At 50.8% G+C, this 19,104-nt stretch overlaps 1 protein-coding gene across 4 annotated transcripts in view; it reads left to right on the forward strand.

Moving 5' to 3' along the window:
- Positions 1 to 19,104, forward strand: part of EXOC2 (exocyst complex component 2) — a gene marked incomplete in the record, with an annotated part of 247,499 nt that overhangs the window by 148,046 nt on the left and 80,349 nt on the right. For all 4 annotated transcript variants that reach the window (XM_070074885.1, XM_070074882.1, XM_070074883.1 and 1 more), the window contains 1 exon segment: positions 15,972 to 16,113. In XM_070074885.1, the coding sequence (XP_069930986.1) occupies positions 15,972 to 16,113 (142 nt within the window).

Raw genomic sequence — 19,104 nt, forward strand, 5'->3', positions numbered from 1 at the left:
GTAGCCTCTCACATTCTTACCATAGCTTCCAATTACAGTTTTTAACTTGAGAAAAATACTCTCCCATTGTATTTTAGTTTGTGTGCCTTTCCCTATTAGGAGGTTAGCACTTTTTCATCTGTTTACTGGCTCATTTTGCAGGAACTGGGAGAGTTAAGGAAGCACAGACTTTGCATTTCATGTGTACGAACCAAATCTTGCACGCACCAGGCTCCTCTGACCTTTGAGTGGGACAAGCAAGAGCAGTGTGGGTCATAGACTGTAGTGTGGTAACATGTCGTTTTGACCTCTCCCCGTCTTTTAGAGAATAAACACCTAAGGTAGATTTTGTGTGGGTACAGATTTTTGCCTGACCTGGGAGTGGAGGCACTAAACAAGGCTGGCATTAAATTCTTGATTGCAGTTTTCTTTTTTTTTTAAAGATTTTATTTATTTGTTTGACAGGCAGAGTTACAGACAGTGAGAGAGAGAGAAAAAAGAGAAACGTCTTCCTTCCGATGGTTCACTCCCCAAATAGCCGCAATGGCCGGAGCTGTGCCGATCCGGAGCCAGGAGCCAGGTGCTTCCCTGGTCTCCCATGTGGGTGCAGGGCCCAAGCACTTGGGCCATCCTCCACTGCCCTCCCAGGCCAGAGAGCTGGACTGGAAGAGGAGCTCCCGGGTCTAGAACCAGCGCCCATATGGGATGCTGGCACCGCAGGCAGAGGATGAACCTAGTGTGCCACGGCGCCAGCCCCTGCGGTTTTACTTTAAGCCCCTGCATGTCTTTCAAAAACTGCAGCGGGGGAGGTGTGGAGAGGGCAGCTGCTTTTCCCATCTTCCCAGGGAAGGTCCCTGACATAAAGACTCAATTTTAAAGATTTTTGTTGCTTACTAGCTGTACCACATTTTGCACATTTACTTTTAGCTTAATTGAATGTAATTCCTAATTTTCAAGTTTGCAAACCACTTGAATCCATAGATTTGATGAGCACAGCTACGCTTCCTTACTGCTGCACTGTCTGTCTGTATATTTGTTTCATCATTTGTCCATAGGTGTAAATTAGCTACATTTTGTGTAGAGGCCCTTTTTAGATAATAAATTACTCATAAGTTAACCCATTTTGGAATTTAGGATTTTACGGACATCATAAGTTGATCAGACATGTCCTGCTTATGAAACACTAAGCTTCATTTTTGACCCTGTTGATCTCTCCGAGTTCCTAGCAGATGGGAGAAGGGGGAAAGAAGCATGGTTGTGTAAAGAGGTTTCCAAGGAAGGGCTGAGGCACCTGTGCCTCCCCCAGCACAGGCCATGTTCAGAAAGACTTCCGGGAAGCAGGACAGGGTGAAGGGTGCACACTCAGAACGCTGCAAGATTACAGGGCAGGTTGTGCATCAGGTAGCTGGGGAGATGCAGGAGCAGGCAGGGAACACAGCAGCCCCATGGCTGGGTCGAGCGGGAGCTTCCGAAATCCAAAGCCTGGAACCTTGGCAGGTAAATCTAGTCTCCGTGAATAATGGTCTGTCACCATCCACCTAGCGTCTGTTCCCTGCGTGTGTGATGTGCTTGTTCTCTCCACACTGGGCGACCTCATCTGTCTCCACAGCTGTTTCTGTCTCTAATGCTCTTGGTCACCACCCCTCTTGCCCCCAGAGCCCACAACAGTCAGGTGTAGGCCAGGTCAAAACCAGGAGCTGGAAGCTCAGTTTAGGTCTCCCACGTGATGGCAGGAACCCAACTACTAGGGCCGTTCCCTGCTGCCTCCTGGGGTGCTGGAATCAGGAGTGCAGCCAGGCTCAGACCAGCCCTCTCCTGTGGGACGCAGGGGTCCCAACCAGCAGCCTAGCCACGGGCCAGATTGCTGGCTCATTACACTTAGCAAAATTTCTCCTAGTTGCCTCCATGCCGTCATGAATGCCAGGTTCCTTCTTCTTGAAGTCTGTGAGGCATCCTGCTGTACAGTACATACTTTTATGGTCTCAGATGCAAAGTGGATCAGACCCCTTCGTTCTTCCTGTGGTGCTTCGTTCATACCCTTAGATAGCATTTAACGATGGGATTGTGCTTGCTTTCCTATAGATATACTTAGTTTCTAGATTGTCAGTCCTGATATATATTTTGTATCACCTTATATCCCTATGAGAAAAGAGATTTAATGAAATAAACATGCATGTCCTCATGACCGAAGTAAAGAAGTAGAGTGACCCCGGGACCTGTTACATACCCCTTGTATTCTCCATAGAGAGAATAACTTGGCAAGTTTTTTTTTTTTTTTTTTAAAGCTTTACTTATTTACTTAAAAGGCAGAGCTAGAAGGAGGCAGACAGAGAGATCCTCCATCTGCTGATTCACTCCCCAGAAGGCCACAACGGCTGGTACTAGGCCAGGCCTTAGCTAGGAACTTCATGTGGATCTCCCACATGGGTAGCAGGGGCCCAAGCACTTGGTCCATCTTCTGCTGCTTTCCCAGGTGCATTAGCAGGGAGCTAGATTGGAAGTGGAGCAGCCAGAACTCGAACCGACAGCCTTATGGGATGCTGGTATTACAGGGGGTGGCTTAACCTGCTGGCCCATTCCTGGTGAATTTTGTGATTTCTGAATGATACATTGTTTTCTTTAAAAAGTTCTGATATTTTCCTTTGATATTTGTTTGACAGACAGAGAGAACAAGAAAAAGTGTGAGCTTCCATTCTCTGGTTCATTCCCCAAATGCAGAGGAACCAGGAGCCCCATCCAGGTCTCCCACATGGGTGCAGGGACCCAGCTCCTTAACCATCCGCACACGTCCCAGGGTGTACGTTTGCAGACAGCTAGAGCTGGGAGCAGAGCTGGCGCTCGGACATGAGATGCGGGGTCCCAGGCATCTTAACTGCTGCACCCGAGGTGTTCTTTATTTTATTCTTTATTCTTGATTTTACATAGAATAAGAGGAATCATAGGGCTTTTTCCTGTGACTTTGTTTTTCCACTCAGTATTACTATTGAGGTTTATCCATTTTGCTGTGTGTGGGCTATGCTACTTCGTAAAATGAATTAGATAATGTTTCCCACTTTTCTTCTACAGAGTTTGTATTGGATTGGAATTATTTGGTCTTTGAATATTTAGACAGACAATCTTGGTATGACCTTATAGGCCTGATAATTTTCTAGTGAAATAGTTTTTTGCTTTTTTTTTTTTTGAAAAGATTATGTATTTATTTGAAAGGCAGTGTTGGGGCTGGTGCTGTAGCACAGCAGGTTAAAGCCCGACCTGAAGCAGCAGCATCCCATATGGGTGCCGGTTCTATTCTCGGCTGCTCCACTTCTGATCCAGCTCTCTGCTATGGCCTGGGAAAGCAGTAGAAGATGGCCCAAGTCCTTGGGCCCCTGCACCCACATGGGAGACCTGGAAGAATCTCCTGGCTTCGGATTGGCACAGATCCGGCCATTGCAGCCAACTGGGGAGTGAACCAGCGGATAGAAGATCTTTCTGTCTCCGCTTCTCTTTATAACTCTTTCAAATAAATCTTTTAAAAAAAATATTAATGAATGGCAGTGTTACAGAGAGGGAGAAAGAGAGGGAGGGAGGGAGGGAGGAGGGAGAGGAAGAGAGAGAGAGGGAGATCTTCCTTTCACTGGTTCACTCTCCAAATGGCTGCAACACCTGGAACTAAGCCAGACCGAAGCCAAAGGCAGGAACTCCACCCTAGTCTCTCATTTGAACGGCAGGGGCCCACGCACCTGGGCCCTCTTCCACTGCTTTCTCAGGCACATTAGCAGGGAGCTGGATGGGAAGTGGAGCCATGAAGACTTGAACCAGCGTGTGGCTCAGTGGAATGTCTGTGTCTCAGGTGGCGTTTTAACCTGCTGTGCCACGGCACCAGTCCCATGAAATGGTGTTTATGACTGGTTCAGCTCCTTATACGGTTATCTAGTAATTCTTCAGATTTTCTGTTTCTTCCTATTAGCTACAGTCATCTGTTTCAGGCCACTTCAAAAAGTTGGAAGAATGAAATGAAATGAAAAAATTTAAAATTAAGAGAAATTCTAGTGCAAAAATTTTTTGAATTCTACACAGTTTTTTCCTGATGGGCATTTTTCACGATCTTCTGAAGACTGATGTTCTCCTAGGAGTTGGTCCATGTTTACATTATCTAGTTTATTAGCATAAAAGTATTTCACGGTGGGCTCGGATCTCTGTCTCAGCTGCCGGTGGGGCTGCGGCCCGTTTCTCTACTTCCGCTGCTTGCTTGTGCTTTCCCTCTTGCGTCCGTGCTGGGTCTTTCCCAGAGCCGGCTTTGGGGTTCGTGATTCTGCCTTCTGTCCTGCTTCCTCAGCTGTCGTTTGGGCGCTGGTCTTGTTCACGTAGTTCGTTGATTCTGCACCTTTGTGCCCTTATAATCAGAACATGTGAAACTGATGTTTGGGCTCAGTTGCTTTTTTTAAAATGTGTGAATTTTAATTGTGTTTTTATCTTTGCCACACAAGTCATGCAGGGATCTGACTTTAAGCTTTCAAATTAGGGGAGCGAAGAAGCAGAGGAAGTCAGTCTTCCCTTCGGCAGACTGGTGATGAGAGTGCTCCGCCATCGGGGTGCCGAGACTTGGCTGCAGGCGATGCTGGGCGGCTGCCAGACCTGTGCCAGACCTGTGCCAGGGCTGGGCACCACCGCCCTGGTGTCTGCTAGGTCCAGGGTTGCTCGGCCTCCTGCGTTCACTCCTGTTTGGTTTTGCCTTTGATCTCTCCGTCACGGAGAGAAGCGTAGTGAACGTCTTCCCTCGGCTACTCTCAGGATTTTCTTTGTTTCTAATCCTCTGCAGCTTCATGATGTGCCCCTTGATGTTTGGTTTTTGGTTTGTGGTTGTTGCTTTTGACTTTTTCACCATCTCTGATAATTGTCTTTTATCAGTTCTGGAGACTTCTCAGTCATTATGTCTTCGATCATTTATTCTTCCCAGGTTAGTTTTTCTCCCCTTGATGGCCTCCTTTTGGACACATTAGCCCTTCTCTCTCTCTTCTCTGGGGCTCTTAAGTTTTTGTTCACTTTTTTTTCTTTCTTTCTCCACACTGACTGGGGATGCTTTCTGACGCAGTCTCTCCTCATGCGTCCTTTCTTCAGCTGTGTCTACTCCTTCTGAGTCGGTATATTTTCCTCTCCACAGACTCCTTTCTTGGTTTTTGTCACTCAGGGAAATGATGGACGTCCTCTGGGGTGGTGTCGGCCGTCGGTGGGGGAGACAGCAGCAGTGGAGTGCCCCCCAGGCCTCTCTGCTCTCTCTGGAGGGGAGACAGCAGCAGTGGAGTGCCCCCCAGGTCTCTCTGCTCCCTGGAAAGGAGACAGCAGCAGTGGAGTGCCCCCCAGGTCTCTCTGCTCCCTGGAAAGGAGACAGCAGCAGTGGAGTGCCCCCCAGGCCTCTCTGTTCTCTCTGGAGGGGAGACAGCAGCAGTGGAGTGCCCCCCAGGTCTCTGCTCTCTGTAGGGGAGACAGCAGCAGTGGAGTGCCCCCCAGGTCTCTGCTCTCTGTAGGGGAGACAGCAGCAGTGGAGTGCCCCCCAGGTCTCTGCTCTCTGTAGAGGAGACAGCAGCAGTGGAGTGCCCCCAGGTCTCTGCTCTCTGTAGAGGAGACAGCAGCAGTGGAGTGCCCCCAGGTCTCTGCTCTCTGTAGAGGAGACAGCAGCAGTGGAGTGCCCCCAGGTCTCTGCTCTCTGTAGAGGAGACAGCAGCAGTGGAGTGCCCCCCAGGTCTCTCTGCTCTCTGGAGGGGAGACAGCAGCAGTGGAGTGCCCCCCCAGGTCTCTCTGCTCCCTGTAGAGGAGACAGCAGCAGTGGAGTGCCCCCCAGGTCTCTCTGCTCCCTGGAAAGGAGACAGCAGCAGTGGAGTGCCCCCAGGTCTCTCTGCTCTCTGTAGAGGAGACAGCAGCAGTGGAGTGCCCCCCAGGTCTCTGCTCTCTGGAGGGGAGACAGCAGCAGTGGAGTGCCCCCCAGGTCTCTCTGCTCTCTGGAGGGGAGACAGCAGCAGTGGAGTGCCCCCAGGTCTCTCTGCTCTCTGTAGAGGAGACAGCAGCAGTGGAGTGCCCCCAGGCCTCTCTGCTCTCAGTAGAGGAGACAGCAGCAGTGGAGTGCCCCCAGGTCTCTCTGCTCTCTGGAGGGGAGACAGCAGCAGTGGAGTGCCCCCAGGTCTCTCTGCTCTCTGGAGGGGAGACAGCAGCAGTGGAGTGCCCCCCAGGTCTCTCTGCTCTCTGGAGGGGAGACAGCAGCAGTGGAGTGCCCCCCAGGCCTCTCTGCTCTCTGGAGAGGAGACAGCAGCAGTGGAGTGCCCCCCAGGCCTCTCTGCTCTCTGGAGAGGAGACAGCAGCAGTGGAGTGCCCCCCAGGTCTCTCTGCTCCCTGGAGGGGAGACAGCAGCAGTGGAGTGCCCCCCAGGTCTCTCTGCTCTCTCTGGAGAGGAGACAGCAGCAGTGGAGTGCCCCCCAGGCCTCTCTGCTCTCTGGAGGGGACTCAATACAGACAGGCAGTAGTCAAGGCTGAGGTTGTCCTGAGGAGAACAGAGGAGCAGACAGGAAGCCTAATAAGTGGAATGAAGCATTTAGCTTGATTGTAAAAAAAAAATTTCACAGAAAAGGAAGGTATAGGAGCCAGCGCTGTGGTGCCGCAGGTTAAAGCCTTAGCCTGTGGCACCAGCATCCATATGGCACCGATTCAAATCCCGGCTGCACCACTTCTGATCCAGCTCCCTGCCAATGTGCCTGGGAAAGCAGTGGAAAATGGCCCAAGGTCCTGGGCCCCTGTACCCACATGGGAGACCCAGAAGAAGCTCCTGACTTCTGGCTTTTGATGGGCCCAGTTCCAGCCGTTGTGGCCATTTTTGGAATGAACCAGCAGATGGAAGACCTGTCTCTTTTTCTTTCCCTCTCTGTATCTGTAGCTCTGCCTCTCAAATACATACATAAATTGTTTAAAAAAGAAAGAAAAAGAGCTGAAAAAAGTAATTTGGCTGAACCTAGTTATGCAAATTCAGTTGAGTGGATGCTCCGATGATAACTTGATGAGCCTGTTTCTATACAAGTGTAATAGTTCTGTATTGAGATGGAAATGTTTCTTTCTTTCTTTATCAAAGCATACTTTTTTCAAAAAAAGTTTTTACTTATTTATTTGAGAGACAGAGTTATAAACAGAGAGAGGAAGAGAGAGAGGGAGACAGGTCTTCCATCTGCTGTTTCACTCCCCAAATGGTCGAAATGCCTGGAGCCAGGCAGATCCGAAACCAGGAGTCAGGAGTTTCTTCCGGGTCTCCCAAGTGGGTGCAGGGGCCCAAGCACTTGGGCCGTCTTCCACTGCTTTCCCCGGCCATAGCAGAGAGCTGGATCGGGAGAGGAACAACTGGGATATGAACCAGTGCCCATCACTTAGCCTACCATGCCATAGCACCAGCCCCCAAAACATACTTTTTAGAAAGCATTTTGGCAATTTTATTTTTAAAGTTTTTTCCTTAAGATCTCGTGTCTTTTTTTTCCTAATTTGGTAAGCAGAAAGAAGGATACAGGGACAAAGAGAGAGCTTTGTTCACTGGTTCACTTCCTAAATGTCCAAAATAGCTAGGGTTGGGCCAGAGCAGAATCAGGAGCCTAGAACTCAGTCCGTTTCTCCCACAAGAGCTGCAGAGAGCCACGCCAGCACTTTAGCCATCACCTGCTCCCTCCCAGCGTGTACAGCAGCTGGAAGCCAGAATCCAAAGTGGAGGCAGGACTTGAACCCTGGCGTTCTGATACGAGATGTAGGCATCCCTAGTAGGGTCTTAACCACAGCACCCTAGGCTTTCTGCCCCAAGTTTTTAAAGAGTCAGTTTGAAAAATTTGCAGCAGAATCATTAAGACATTCAGGGTAACGGTTTGGGTTTTCAGCCACTGTGAGTGAGCTGAAGGCGGTCCTGTGGGAGGCTGAAGTGTCTCCTGTGGGGCTGCCTGCCACGCACCCTGGGGAGCACACAGGGAGAGGAGTTCCGGGCCGCGTTTGCCCTGCCTGCTTACTGCTCCTACCGTGCTGTACATCTGTAGGGCATTACCTGCGCCAGGTCCTTCCACACGCTCTCCCCATGTCTACTTCTGAACATGGGATGACTGAATTACCACTTTTCTTTTTTAGGGAGGCATCCTATTATCATTAGAAACACCCAGCCTCGTGGGTGCCTCGGCATTGCTGTCCCGTGCCGCCTGTCTGAGCTTTCTCTCCTTCCCCCTCTCTGCTGAACGGTGGTGTTCCTTGAGCGTACTGCTACACAGGATTTCTTCTCTTCCTTCCAGTTAGATTGGGGTTTCCCTAGTTTCGGGGTGCTTTCTTCATGCAGCAGGCAGTGATCTGATGGTGGGTGGAGCAGGCTCGGTTAACATCTGCTGGTGGTTAGCCGCCCCGTGAATGTGGCGTTAGTGGGAAGAGGGCAGTGGAGGTCACGATCACAGTTAATTATCTTTGCAAATTCTAAGAAAGCTTAGGAGGTGTGCACTGTTGACCTTAGTGAGTTCTGCCTTGTCCCCCGTTAACACTGCCACCCTGCTCTTCTGGTTGCGTTGCTTGGTACCTGTTGGCTCACACATGTGTGTTTTCCACCTTTCTCCTGCCATCTTTCTTCTTTATTTATGTAAGATTTATTTGAAAGCAGAGCAGCAGAGGAGGAGGGAGGCCACACTCCACCCTGGTTTCCCACGGGCTGTCAGGGACTCAGGTGCTGAGCCATCATCGGCCACTTCCCGGCTGTGTTAGCCTGGACTCAGCCACCTCTCTGATAGGGACACACGCATCCCATGCAGTGGCTTAACCCATTGCACCACAACGCCCACTCCTTTTCCCACTTCTTAAAAAACAGGTGTAGGAGCTGGCGCTGTGGCGCAACGGGTTAACGCCCTGGTCTGAAGTGCTGGCATCTCATATGGGCGCCGGTTCAAGACCTGGCTGCTCCACTTCCAATCCAACTCTGCTACGGCCTGGGAAAGCAGTACAAGATGGCCCAATTCCTTGGGCCCCTGCACCCGCGTGGGAGACCCCAAAGAAGAAGCTCTTGGCTTCAGATCGGCACAGCTCCAGCCGTTGTGGCCTATGGGGGAGTGAACCATCGGATGGAAGACCTCTTTCTCTCTCTGCCTCTCCTCTCTCTGTGTAACTCTGACTTTCAAATAAAATAAATGAATCTTTAAAAAAAAATTGAGGTGTAATTTACATGCAGCGAAATGCCCGGATCTTTATGGGTTAGTAACTTTTTGCATGTGTGTGCTGTGAGAGTTCCTGAAGCAGTCTTGTAGCCGCCTATCTTGGGTGCGTACTTGAGGTGGGACTGTAGTCCTGGGACGGTGTTCACACTGACACACAGGTTGTTGCTGGTCCTGGGACGGTGTTCGCACTGACACACAGGTTGTTGCTGGTCCTGGGACGGTGTTCACACTGACACACAGGTTGTTGCTGGTCCTGGGACGGTGTTCACACTGACACACAGGTTGTTGCTGGTCCTGGGACGGTGTTCACACTGACACACAGGTTGTTGCTGGTCCTGGGACGGTGTTTGCACTGACACACAGGTTGTTGCTGGTCCTGGGACGGTGTTTGCACTGACACACAGGTTGTTGCTGGTCCTGGGACGGTGTTTGCACTGACACACAGGTTGTTGCTGGTCCTGGGACGGTGTTCACACTGACACACAGGTTGTTGCTGGTCCTGGGACGGTGTTTGCACTGACACACAGGTTGTTGCTGGTCCTGGGATGGTGCAAAGACACTGATGTGCAGGTTGTTTTTTAATGCATATTCAACTCTAGCTAAATTTTTATTTGATCTGTTCAGCTTTCCATTATTGACTTTGACAATTCTGCATAAAAGTCCTTTGCCACATATGTGTGTATATATATAAATACACACATATACATTTTTAGTAGAAATTTTTAGTATTGATGAGATCCAGTCTATCAAATTTTTAATATATATATTTTCATCTCATCAGGATCTTTACTTGTTCTAATGTTCTGGATATTTTCTCAGAGGTATTATGTTTCAGTTTATGATCTTTTTTTAAGCTTTTCTATATTAAATGAGATGGGATCAAAGTTCATATTATTTTCCATATAAATATCTCATCGTTCCAATACAGCATATTGAAACATCTTTTCCCTCACTGAATTTCATTGATACCTTAGCCAAAAAAGATAAGATCATCTGTGAGTGGCTCTGTGTCTGGTCCGTTGACCTGGCCCTGATAATGCTGTGGTTACATCGTGTCGTGTATTGTAGCTCTATAGTAATCACGGGAAGGTGGATTGAGTTCCCAACTGCATGCTTCTCAGGATGTGTTGGCTATTCCAGGTCCTTTCCATTTCTGTTTGAATTTTAAAATTAACTCATGAGTTTTTGCCAAAAGAGGCCTTTTAAGAGTTCATTGCATTTGGGGATCGACAGTATTGATTCTTCCTATTTGTTTGCTTAGGTCATCTTGAATTTCTTCTAGCAGTGTTTTGTAGTTCTCCATAGAGATCTTACTCTTTCTTAAAAAATTCCTTCCTAGAGATTTTATTTATTAATGCCAATATAAACAATTATTGTAATTTTTTGTATTTAGTACATAGACTAAATATACTGCATAGTATAGATAGACTATATAATTGACTTTCTTTTATTTTTTAAAGATTTATTATTTATTTTTATTCGAAAGAGAGAGGAGAGGCAGAGACAGAGAGAGAGGCCATCCATCTGATGGTTCACTCCCCAACTGGCCACAACAGCCAGAGCTGTGCTGATCCAAAGCCAGGAGCCAGGAGCTTCTTCCAGGTCTCCTGTGTGGGTGCAGGGGCCCAAGCAGTTGGGCCGTCTTGTACTGCTTTCCCAGGCCGTGGCAGAGAGCTGGACTGGAAGTGGAGCAGCCGGGTCTTGAGCTGGTGCCTGTATGGATTGCCAGCACTGCAGGCCAGGGCGCTAACCTGCTGCACCACAGTGCAGCCCCATAATTAACTTTCGTTGTTAACTGTGTGTGCTGCCTTGCTAACTATTTATTAATTTGTTTGGAATTTTTAAATATATAATAACATCTTCTGTGAATAAAGGCAGTTTCACTTTGTACATTTGTGCCTTTTTATATAGATGCCTTTTATGTAAGAGTGACTTCCTGCTCCTAGTTTACTGGGGATTTTTATCATGAAAATAAGTTCAATAAAGCAAATACTCTTTCTTCATCTGTTATACCACTTCTGTGCAGTATATCTTACTTATTGGTTCAGTTTGTTATAGTTTATTAAGATTTTTATGTGTGTGTTCATGATGGCTGTTGGTGAGTAGTTTTTTTTTTTTTTTTTTTGCAAAATTCTTGCAAGTTTTTTTTTTTTTTTTTAATGTCAGTGCTATACCAGTCTCATTAAACAGATAGCCGCGGTGGCTGGGCTGGGGCAAACTGAAGCCAGGAGCCAGCACCTCCATCAGGGTCAAGGGCAGCCACTTGGATGCAGGTGCCCAAGTGCTTGGGCCATCATCTCTTGTCTCCCAGGCACGTTAGCAGTGGGCAGGATTGGAAGAGCTGTGGGACTGTATTCCAGGCACTCTGATATGGCATGCAGGTGTCCCACACGATGGTTTAGCCCACTGTGCCACAGCGCATGCCCTGGCCTCCTTCAGATGTGTGTGCAGTTACTTCTCCCTGTCAGCTCGCGGAAGGTCCAGTCTGGTGTTGGAGAGATGCTTGCATCCCTAGGCCATTGCTGGAGAAGCAGACCTGCCACCAGTCCACTCAGGGGCTCCTGGATCCATGTGCCCTCTGCTGCCCAGGCTTCCCAGAACTTGAACCACCGCCTGCACCTTCTCAGCCTCTTGGCTAATGTAGTGGGGACCCTCCCATTCCGGGGTCTGTCACTCTGTGGTCCTACATGGGGACCCTTCCATTCCGGGGGTCTGTCACTCTGTGGTCCTACGTGGGGACCCTCCCATTCTGGGGTCTGTCACTCTGTGGTCCTACATGGGAACCCTCCCATTCTGGGGTCTGTCACTCTGTGGTCCTACATGGGGACCCTTCCATTCCGGGGGTCTGTCACTCTGTGGTCCTACATGGGTACCCTCCCATTCTGGGGTCTGTCACTCTGTGGTCCTACATGGGAACCCTCCCATTCTGGGGTCTGTCACTCTGTGGTCCTACATGGGGACCCTCCCATTCCAGGGTCTGTCACTCTGTGGTCCTACGTGGGGACCCTTCCATTCCGGGGTCTGTCACTCTGTGGTCCTACGTGGGGACCCTTCCATTCCAGGGTCTGTCACTCTGTGGTCCTACGTGGGGACCCTCCCATTCCAGGATCTGTCACTCTGTGGTCCTACATGGGGACCCTCCCGTTCCGAGGTCTGTCACTCTGTGGTCCTACGTGGGGACCCTCCCATTCTGGGGTCTGTCACTCTGTGGTCCTACATGGGGACCCTCCCATTCTGGAGTCTGTCACTCTGTGGTCCTATGTGGGGACCCTCCCATTCCGGGGTCTGTCACTCTGTGGTCCTCCCCCAGGACTGTCTAATAGGAGTCTTGGGTATCTTGTTCGACCCACCAGAAGGAGAGCCCTGGGCCTGGTCTCTCCTTGGCACGATGACAGACCTAACACCTCCTCGGCACTTGGCCAGTCACAAGCCTCTGCCGCCTGTCCTGGGTGTGGGGAGCAAACCGGACTAGACTGAGTTACTGGAATTAAGACTTATTCTATGCATCTGCTCTCCCACAATATGGCGATGGGAGAGAAGTAAACAGCTTCCGCACAGCTGCCTCCAGTTCAACCAATAAACTGTAGGACTTGCTCCTGATTGGAGAGCAGCGTACTCGGCGTGTGGGCAGCCGAGTTGGGATTGGCGGAGGAGGACTATAAAGGAGGAGAGAGACGGCATGTACCGGGAACATCTAAGGGGAACATCTAGCTGAAGGAACACCTGTGCAGCCCCCGAGAAAGCCGGCCGGCGGTGTGCCGCTCCCCTGCGGAAGTGGGGAATGCGGCCAGGGGGAACTGCCCTTCCACGGAGGTGGAAGGGATAGTAGCCAACCCGGGAAGAACCAGCAGCAAACCCGGGGAGGGCCGAGCAGACGAAAGAACAGCGCAGGGTCCTGTGTCGTTCCTCCACGAAGAGGTGGAGCGACATAATGGTGCCGTGACTCGGATATGAAGCCTAGGCAGGGTTCAGTGTTGCTCCTCCATGAAGAGGGGGAGCGACATAATGGTGCCGTGACTCGGATAGGAAACCTAGCTTGGATAGGAAACCTAGGTCGGATAGGAAACTTAGGACGGATAGCAAACTTAGGAGGGAAGAAACGGGAAGAACTGGGAAAATCTCGGAGAGAGAGACTAGCAAACAGCCTAGGGAAAATATCGGAGAGAGAGACTAGCAAACAGCCTAGGGAAAAGCCGAACGAAAAAGGTGCCGGAAGAAGCTATTGAAAGCCTAGGCATAGACTCAGATACGGACTACGGGGGGAAGCTGGGAGAAATCTCTAAGGTCGAAAGCGAAAGTGAAAGCTAGAACAAACAGACTCGGATGCGGACTGTGGGGAGAGGCCAGGAGAAATGAGGGAGGAATATTGTTGGAAGAAAACTTAGGGAAACATACCAGGTAGAGAAAAGTGTTAGGGAAATTGAAGCCGCGGGGGGCAGGCCGAGGCGGATACGAAAGCCACTTTGGGATTCTCAAGTTAGCCCGGGAATAGGGGGCGAAAAGTTGAAACCAGAAGCTGAAACGTAAGCCAGATTGGGATCCGTCTGATTAGCCCGGGGAGCAAAGGACGGGAAGCCAAACCGTGGGGCGGAGACGTAAGCTGGGTTGAATTCGCCAGGCTAGCCCGGGGAACTTAGATTGAATGCTAGTGGCGGACACGTAAGCTACGCTGTGTGACTCGCGGAAGCCGCCGCGTGCAGAGAGAGCACGGGGCGTGAATAGATAGGGAACGGGGCTGGCGCGAGGCCGTGGTTCAGACGCGAAAGGGTTAAGTGCGAGACCGCGGAGTGTGCGCGCAAAGCGGGCTGAAGCGGCTCAGCCGGAAAGCCGCGGAGAAATAGCCTTGGGGCGGAGCCTGCCGGCAGGGCGAGGCGCCGGGAAGCTGCAGGGATAAGAGAAACAGAAGTTTAGAAGTAAAGTGAGAGAAATAGGAATGCTGGAAGATAGAAGTAAAATGGGAGAAATAGGAATGCCCGGAGATAGAGAAATAGAGAAATAGAAAGGCCTCCCTACAACACTGCACTGTGAGAGCTTGGATTCGGTCTGCCTGATTAAGTGAGGCGATGAGCACGATGAGCACCTGTGGCGGCTAGCAGCTTATGCGCCGCAGCTCACCGAAGACAGGCACGAATTAACATCAGTAAGGCTTCCCCACAATACAACAATTAGGAGGCTTGGATTCGGTCTGCCCGATTAGTGAGGCGATGAGCACCTGGGCGGCTAGCAGCTTATGCGCCGCAGGTCACCGAAGACAGGCACGAATTAACATCAGTAAGGCCTCCCCACAAAAAGGCAATGAGAAGGCTTGGATTCGGTTTGCCTGATAGGGCTTGTAAGCCCCTGCAGGCTCGACCAGAGCATGCGCTGCAGGGCACCGAACACAGGCACGCATCAGCGCCTAAAAACCTCCTCACAATATGGCGAAGAGAGGACCCGGATTCGGTTTGCCTGATTTGATAGGACTTGTAAGAACCTGTGGCAACTCTAGCAAGCAGAGCAGAGTGTGTGCCGCGGGGCACCGAAGACAGGCGCGTATCAACGCCAAAAAATAAAAAGAAAGGGGGATCTGTGGGGAGCAAACTGGACTAGACTGAGTTACTGGAATTAAGACTTATTCTATGCATCTGCTCTCCCACAATATGGCGATGGGAGAGAAGTAAACAGCTTCCGCACAGCTGCCTCCAGTTCAACCAATAAACTGTAGGACTTGCTCCTGATTGGAGAGCAGCGTACTCGGCGTGTGGGCAGCCGAGTTGGGATTGGCGGAGGAGGACTATAAAGGAGGAGAGAGACGGCATGTACCAGGAACATCTATGGGGAACATCTAGCTGAAGGAACACCTGTGCAGCCCCCGAGAAAGCCGGCCGGCGGTGTGCCGCTCCCCTGCGGAAGTGGGGAATGTGGCCAGGGGGAACTGCCCTTCCACGGAGGTGGAAGGGATAGTAGCCAACCCGGGAAGAACCAGCAGCAAACCCGGGGAGGGCCGAGCAGACGAAAGAACAGCGCAGGGTCCTGTGTCGTTCCTCCACGAAGACGGGGAGCGACACTGGGCGTTCTTGTCGAAGCAGGGAGCACTATGTTTGAGTCGTAGGGTGTCAGGAAAGGTGTATTTTCTATTAATACTTTTCAAGTGAAGTAATTAATATGCGCAAGCACGGTTGTGTTATTTTGAGTGATTTCATTCTTGTTACTGTTACAACTTAGCATTTATAATGCCTTTTTACTCTGCTTCCAGAAATGAGAGTCTAGTAAAATAGTCTCAAGACGTCCCCTGTAGTCTACATGTAAGGATTATTTCTCATCCTGTAAATGTCCTGTAGCTGTGGCCTTTATTGTTGAAAATAGATTCAGTAGGCCGGTGCTGCGGCTCACTTGGCTAATCTTCCGCCTGCGGCGCCAGCACCCCGGGTTCTAGTCCCGGTTGGGGCACCAGATTCTGTCCCGGTTGCTCCTCTTCCAGTCCAGCTCTCTGCTGTGGCCTGGGAGTGCAGTGGAGGATGGCCCAAGTGATTGGGTCCTGCACCCGCATGGGAGACCAGGAGAAGCACCTGGCTCCTGGCTTCAGATCGGCGCAGCGGCCAGCCGTAGCAGCCATTTGGGAGGTGAACCAATGGAAGGAAGACCTTTCTCTCTGTCTCTCTCTCTCTCACTGTCTAGCTCTGCCTGTCAAAAAAAAAAAATCGATTCAATAAAAATTGTGTTTTTTACAGGAAAGATAGTAAGTGCTTTTAAAATATGCTGAAGTTTTATGATTTATTTTTTTCTTCCTTCTCAGATGGGGAGCTCATATTCTTCATTATGTGTTTCCAGGTTAGCATGGCCTCGTTAAAAGAACTAGACCAGAGACTCTTTGAAAATTACATTGAGCTGAAAGCGGACCCCATTGTGGGCTCCTTGGAGCCTGGCATCTACGCAGGCTACTTTGACTGGAAGGACTGCCTGCCTCCCACCGGTGAGTGCCGCCGCCCCGCTCTGCACACGTGCCTCGACCAGTGAACGTCCGTTTACAGCGCTTTCTTTTGATGGACGTGTTTCTCATAAGTTGGAGAAAGGTGGGAGATTAGGTTGACTTTAACTTTTTATTAGCTTATATCCATTTTTTGATAGTTTGGAATTTAGTACACCTCATTATCAATACTGAATGGTTTAAAGTTCAAAAGAATCACCCTTCTGCCTCGCGGTAGTTGGTCATTTCAGTCCCGCGTCAGTCCTGTGGAACTCCTTGTGTGCGTAGGTAGAGCAGAATGACGATGTGTGGACGTCACCAACGTGGTCTAAGGAGTCTGGTCTCTGGCGTGTGGGCCCTGCTGTGGCTGCTGAAGCGGTGCAGGATGGAAGGACAGTGTGCAGGAGTGAGGTGGCCAAGAGCGTCCCAGGCCGTTTCACACGCGGATTTTTAAGTAACTGTGGCCTTCTGAACCAATTAAACTGTTTGTTTCTGGTATGGATGTTACAGAGAGAAAACCGAGCTTCCTGGCAACACTGTTTATGGAAATGGCCTTAGCAGCAGTGTGCACACTCATGTGAGGTGTGGAGTCTTAGCAGCAGTGTGCACGCTCATGTGAGGTGTGGAGCCTTAGCAGCAGTGTGCACGCTCATGTGAGGTGTGGAGCCTTAGCAGCAGTGTGCACGCTCATGTGAGGTGTGGAGCCTTAGCAGCAGTGTGCACGCTCATGTGAGGTGTGGAGCCTTAGCAGCAGTGTGCACGCTCATGTGAGGTGTGGAGCCTTAGCAGCAGTGTGCACGCTCATGTGAGGTGTGGAGCCTTAGCAGCAGTGTGCACGCTCATGTGAGGTGTGGAGCCTTAGCAGCAGTGTGCACGCTCATGTGAGGTGTGGAGCCTTAGCAGCAGTGTGCACGCTCATGTGAGGTGTGGAGCCTTAGCAGCAGTGTGCACGCTCATGTGAGGTGTGGAGCCTTAGCAGCAGTGTGCACGCTCATGTGAGGTGTGGAGCCTTAGCAGCAGTGTGCACGCTCATGTGAGGTGTGGAGCCTTAGCAGCAGTGTGCACGCTCATGTGAGGTGTGGAGCCTTAGCAGCAGTGTGCACGCTCATGTGAGGTGTGGAGCCTTAGCAGCAGTGTGCACGCTCATGTGAGGTGTGGAGCCTTAGCAGCAGTGTGCACGCTCATGTGAGGTGTGGAGCCTTAGCAGCAGTGTGCACGCTCATGTGAGGTGTGGAGCCTTAGCAGCAGTGTGCACGCTCATGTGAGGTGTGGAGCCTTAGCAGCAGTGTGCACGCTCATGTGAGGTGTGGAGCCTTAGCAGCAGTGTGCACGCTCATGTGAGGTGTGGAGCCTTAGCAGCAGTGTGCACGCTCATGTGAGGTGTGGAGCCTTAGCAGCAGTGTGCACGCTCATGTGAGGTGTGGAGCCTTAGCAGCAGTGTGCACGCTCATGTGAGGTGTGGAGCCTTAGCAGCAGTGTGCACGCTCATGTGAGGTGTGGAGCCTTAGCAGCAGTGTGCACGCTCATGTGAGGTGTGGAGCCTTAGCAGCAGTGTGCACGCTCATGTGAGGTGTGGAGCCTTAGCAGCAGTGTGCACGCTCATGTGAGGTGTGGAGCCTTAGCAGCAGTGTGCACGCTCATGTGAGGTGTGGAGCCTTAGCAGCAGTGTGCACGCTCATGTGAGGTGTGGAGCCTTAGCAGCAGTGTGCACGCTCATGTGAGGTGTGGAGCCTTAGCAGCAGTGTGCACGCTCATGTGAGGTGTGGAGCCTTAGCAGCAGTGTGCACGCTCATGTGAGGTGTGGAGCCTTAGCAGCAGTGTGCACGCTCATGTGAGGTGTGGAGCCTTAGCAGCAGTGTGCACGCTCATGTGAGGTGTGGAGCCTTAGCAGCAGTGTGCACGCTCATGTGAGGTGTGGAGCCTTAGCAGCAGTGTGCACGCTCATGTGAGGTGTGGAGCCTTAGCAGCAGTGTGCACGCTCATGTGAGGTGTGGAGCCTTAGCAGCAGTGTGCACGCTCATGTGAGGTGTGGAGCCTTAGCAGCAGTGTGCACGCTCATGTGAGGTGTGGAGCCTTAGCAGCAGTGTGCACGCTCATGTGAGGTGTGGAGCCTTAGCAGCAGTGTGCACGCTCATGTGAGGTGTGGAGCCTTAGCAGCAGTGTGCACGCTCATGTGAGGTGTGGAGCCTTAGCAGCAGTGTGCACACTCATGTGAGGTGTGGAGCCTTAGCAGCAGTGTGCACACTCATGTGAGGTGTGGAGTCTTTCTGGATGCATGCGTGTAGAGGCAGCAGTGAACTGTTAGCACACTTGCTTAATCTCCACTCTCAGCTAATCATGTGAAATCACTTTTCACTTTCATTGTGTAGTCCTGTTTGTAGATGCTGTTAAATGGCTTTTGTTTTTATTGTGTAGTGTTTGCACTTAGGGGAGCCAAAACCAGAACCATTAAATTCATAATGATTTGTGTGCCCAGAGCTTGTTAATTCTCTGAAATCACAGTGGTTGTAGTCACCTGAGACCCCGCTCCTCCAGCTGGCCATGACTGACCTTTCTCCCGTAAACTCTGATACTCTTCTATGTGCGCGCCTCGCCCAGCCTGGGTTGCGTTTCATTTTCCAAGTGTACCTTTCGAAGTATAAACCGGATCCTTTCAGCATCTTGCTTAAAATTCTTGGACCCACGGCGCGGTGTGGGCCTCTGCCCTGACCCCTGGCACCCCACCCTCTGCCTCTCCCCAGCTGGCCTCCACCTCTGCTGTTTGGAAAAGCTCGGACTTCTAAAATATAAACTGGACCCTATCAACCCCCCGGCGTCTGGCTCTGCGCGATGATCCTGGCTCCCTCCACAAAGGGCTTGCTTAGGTGGTGCTCAGGCTGTGTTTACATGGTTTACCTCCTTCCAGGCAGCAGGTGGCAATACCAGTCCCTGCTCACCCTCGCTCACCCTCACTTCCCTCCGTCACCCTGCCTCCTCTGGGAAGCCCTCCCTGACCAC

The sequence above is a fragment of the Oryctolagus cuniculus genome, chromosome 5 (genome assembly GCF_964237555.1).
Source record: "Oryctolagus cuniculus chromosome 5, mOryCun1.1, whole genome shotgun sequence".
In the NCBI taxonomy this organism is placed as follows: Eukaryota; Metazoa; Chordata; class Mammalia; order Lagomorpha; family Leporidae; genus Oryctolagus; species Oryctolagus cuniculus.